This window comes from Vombatus ursinus, unplaced genomic scaffold, assembly GCF_900497805.2.
Source record: "Vombatus ursinus unplaced genomic scaffold, bare-nosed wombat genome assembly UNPS02004691.1, whole genome shotgun sequence".
In the NCBI taxonomy this organism is placed as follows: domain Eukaryota; kingdom Metazoa; phylum Chordata; class Mammalia; order Diprotodontia; family Vombatidae; genus Vombatus; species Vombatus ursinus.
The window spans coordinates 3,168,861-3,173,403 of record NW_020944469.1 but is presented as its reverse complement, the minus strand read 5'-3'; the positions used below and the strand labels follow the sequence as shown (position 1 = coordinate 3,173,403).

At 36.3% G+C, this 4,543-nt stretch overlaps 1 protein-coding gene across 1 annotated transcript; it reads right to left on the bottom strand.

The window, feature by feature from the left end:
- Window positions 1-463: 463 nt before the first annotated feature.
- Window positions 464-1,636, bottom strand: TENT5D (terminal nucleotidyltransferase 5D). Its single transcript, XM_027839359.1, has one exon. It carries the CDS (start codon window positions 1,634-1,636, stop codon window positions 464-466), a length of 1,173 nt encoding a protein of 390 aa, XP_027695160.1.
- Between the last annotated feature and the right edge of the window lie 2,907 nt (window positions 1,637-4,543).

Genomic DNA, 4,543 nt, shown 5'->3' with positions numbered 1-4,543 from the left:
TCCATCATCTTAATATTTTCTGAATCTGGGACCTCTGAAATTAGGCATCTCTACTTGTCGAATGCTTGAATATTTTCTTGATGTGGCAACTGCAAGGTTTAAGTGATAAAAACAGTTCTGGTCGTGTTCAATTATAAAACTTTGTGGTACTTGGCATCACTATGCATCTGTATTTGGAAACTAGTCTTTTCTTCTTCTCTGTCAAAGATGAAAACACCTCTAATGCATTTCTTAGGAACACTCAAAAGTCACTGTAAATGGTAAAGTCACAGTTAGTTTTTTGTTTTGTAATTTGGGTTTTTTTTTTTTCACGGTCTGCCTTTATGAATGGTAGATGGTATAAACTGTGACTGAGGGGAAATAACTGGTAACCTGAAAAAAAAATAGATCCTAAAATCAATGGGATTTGAAAACTTGCTTTCAGAAGGTCTTTATTTCAGCTGGTTCTCTGCTTTTGTTTTACTTAAACCAAACCACCCTGCATATGAATGTGCAGTGGGTATGACTCATAGATGAATGGATGTCCATGAGCCACATAGTAGCTGTTGAAATTTCTGTCGGTAACATATGGAGCAGGCTGGTAATAGCAGGTTACATTGGCTGTGTTGGGGATGATGTTTTGTTCTCCGAGCACTTTTAGAGCCAGAATGGTGATCATATTCAGGGTCTGTCTTCTTTCGTGCCCCATGAGGCAGACGGTGCTTTCGTTGACAATACCACGCAGGGTCATCAGGTAGTCATATTTGCTCCTCTCTTCACCTACGAAATGGTTTTCCAGGTAGGACTCGATCTTCTTTTGTTGATCTATTACATCAGGAAAATCAATGAAGAATCTGGAACACATGTAACGTTCCAGATTTTTGATTTCCGTCTCACTTGCTGGCTTGAAATCACGGACCAGTAGGTTGCTGTACTTGAGAAGGCCTCCACCTCTAATTTCTTCAGGGTTTCTGGTGGAAATCAGCTTGTGCTGCAGATGATTCATTGCTTCTCCGAAGTCTCCAAACACACTCTCTGCCACAATAACAGGGGAGGAGTCTTCGCTCAACACAAAATTGGCATCTCTGTAGACATCGAGAAGGTTGTTTAGGATTATCTGAAAGGAATCAACACTGAATTCGAACTGACGTCTAAGCGAATTGACAAATTTGAATTCCACGTTCTTTCCCGTGTTGTTTGACAGAGAAATGAGACTCCAGCGGTCATGTTCGGTGGAAACCTTCACCATCTTCTGAACATAAGCATCTTTCATGGTATGTGTCGTGATCTTCTCTTTGTTGACACCTTTTGGTAAGAAGTCTTGCAGACAATTCAGAACACCCTCCTTAACAACCTGAAATTCTTGCTCACCTAGATACCCAATACCAAAAATGATGTCAAGATCCTTGTAAGTGGTTCCATTCTTGTTTGCAAGGATGTGGCTAGCTGTTGAACCATTCAGACGGATATCTTTAATAATGATCTCTCTTTTTTGGAGCTCATCTTGTACCACAAGGATGATATCCTTTGTTTTCACTTCCAGTGTTGGAAAATTTCCTCTTCCATGAATTGGTATCACTTCACTTAACACTTGATCTAGTATTTTAACTTGATCCCAGGAGAGATTGCTGAACCTGTGTTCTAAGCTTTCAGACATTGTTGCGTCTGTAAGATTAACTAGAAATGAAGAAAAATATTTAAAAACAGGTTAGATTCTTAAGTATGGTGTGGCATTACATAAAAAAACTTGAAGAAAAAAAGGTTCTTGTTACAGAAAACCAGTTTTACTTAGAGGCTATAAGCTAACAACAGGGATTTTAAATCTTAAATAAATGTTTAAATCTTAAATGTTTGATTTTAGACTTGAATAGTCATAATGAACTTGTGAAAACAGTTAAAATCCATTGGTATATAGACACAACTACATTTTCAGGATAACGTCTGAATTCCAGTAGATTTATAATTTAGTTTTGGTGGTCTTCCTTGCTCTCTTTTCAATTCGATTAATAATTTAATTTATGTTTGGATGGTAGTATTCATCCAGTTCATGAAATAATAATAATAAATGCTTTCATTCAAGTCTCTCAAAGTATTTCATGAATATTAATCATTCAGGTGGGAGTCCAATATAGTGATTCTTTACTAATGCTTGATTTTGTAAAATAAAATGTTCTAGGTAAAATGCTAAATCTCAATAACACAAAAGTTAATAACACAAAAGTTAAGATAAAAGCTTTAGTATATTTATAAGAAAAATTAAATGCAAACCAAGAAAGCAGAAACTTAATTAAGACTTAACAATATTGGCCCCAATACCACGTTAACATGTGACTGACTATATGTAGCAATCTTACTACAGAAAATAGGATTGTCATATGGTTGCCAAAAATGCCAATATAACCTTAGGTTGTGTGTGTATACACACACACACACACCCACAGAACGAACAGTCCTGCTGTGGTCAGACCACACCTGTCATCTTTAGTCCTAGATGCTACATTTTAGAAGGCCTATCAACCAGTTGGAGTGGGCTGAGAGGAGAGTGAACCAGGATGGTGATAGATTTGAAAACCTTTTATATGTGAGAAACAGCTAAAGAAATGGAAGGCATTGAGCCTAGAGAAGAAAATATTTGGTAAGGAGGAAGGGGTGGCCAGGGAATGGATGTAACAATTGCTTTTAAATGCTTGAAAGATTTTCTTATGTTGTCAGGAGTAGATATAATTGCTTGGCATTGTTTAAGAAGGTAGAGTTAGGGCACATAATGGGTACCTATAAGGAAGAATGTTCTAATAATTAGAGCCATCCCATAATAGAAAAGTCTGTTTTGTTTGACAGTGACCTTCTATCACTGGAAAGCAGAGACTGAATGACTACCTATCAGGAATGTTCTAGAAGGGAATCCAGTATGAGATAGCAGCATTCTATGAAAAGGACGTGTAGATAATACAACATATTACATGATCATTTGTGGTATCTCAGAGTGGTATAGTGGAGAGAATATGAGACTAGGAGTCAACAGTTCTGGCTCCTAGTTCTGCCTCTGCCTTTTATTAGTTGTGAGACCTTGGGAAAGTCACTCAACTTCTCTGGCCCTTTTTGGTCATTTACAAAATGGAACCTGCCCTGAGTAACTCGTAGAATTGTTCTGATGATCAAATTACATACATGCATGAAAGAACTGTGAAAATTATAATGGCTGAATAGTATTAGTTTTTCAAGGCTCCATCATTTTGTAGGTACTCGCTACCAAAACAGATTATGACAGATCACATTCTATGACTTGATCTTCAAGAGTTGCTATGACTAAAAAGTCATCATTTGATGGCAGCCCTGGAAATAAGCCTATCTGAATTTAGGCTGGTCTCTGGTACAACACTGTCATAGGGTCTATATGTGAAACCTTTCTAGCTTGCTAGAAGCTGCCATATGGCAGATTCTGAGAACTTAGAACTTACTGGACATATGATACCTTACCATTGTTGTACTACACATAGTAGGCATTCAATAAGTATCTGTTGCCTGAGCCAATGATTTATACCTATTGATAATGTCCTGGTGTTTGAAGTGTTATTTGCATAGTATGATAAACGAAAAAAAGGTGCATTATAAAAACATTATACAAAGAATTGACCGATGATGTTCATTGTCAATGACAAATAATTTTTACTCTTATTATTAGTGGCTATTTCTAATAACTTGAAATAATGTGTAGAATTTATAATAGCCTTACTACAAAGAACTCAAATGGGTTTCATAAAAGCTAATCTTATTTATCTTTCTAACATCTGTAAAATAACTAGAAAATGTATGACCCCCATTTTATGGAAAGTAAAAATGAAAGGCAAAAATTTTTAGACTGTCAAAATTATCAAAACAAGAGAAAAAAAGGAAACACAAACACCAGCTACCTAAGTTTTCAAAATGCTCACTGCAGATGTGCAAGATGATCTCATGGAATTTCACAGGGGGGGTATGTAATTAAATTTGTGTTATGTGTATGAACGCCATGGATGCAATTAAATATAATTATACAATTAAGTAATTAGGTACAATTACAGTGATTACATGAATCTTCAAAGACTCTATTAAGCAGCCTGTGCCAAATAAGTCTACAAAAGTAAATAAAATGTACAGTTAAGCACTGAGCTTGAAAATTTCAACCACCAGTTTGCCACCGGTGACCAAAAGCTTCCTTCTATATTAAAGACATAACCTGGGGTTGGGGCACTTTTAACCCTGGGCCCTGGTTCACTATTGTTCTGACTATATAGCCAAATGATATGGAATTTAAATGAGGCTTGTGAAAATGGTTATTTGGGCTGTTAAGGATGACAGAAAGATCTGTACATGGTCAAGACTGTGTTGTTCTTTGCTAGATTTAAAGTCAGAGAACGTAAATTTGAATCCTGGCTCTGCTGGTGTGACTTAGGCAAATCACCACATCTTTCTGGGCCTCAGTTTCTCATCTGTAAAATGAGGGTATTGGGATAGTCTATAAAATCCCTTAGAGCTCTAAATCTATGAACCTATTTCTGAAAAAAATATTTGGAACTAGGACATT

What these genes read in the sequence shown, in the direction of transcription:
- TENT5D (XM_027839359.1), bottom strand. Translation starts at nt 1,636, where the DNA reads ATGTCTGAAAGCTTAGAACACAGGTTCAGCAATCTCTCCTGGGATCAA.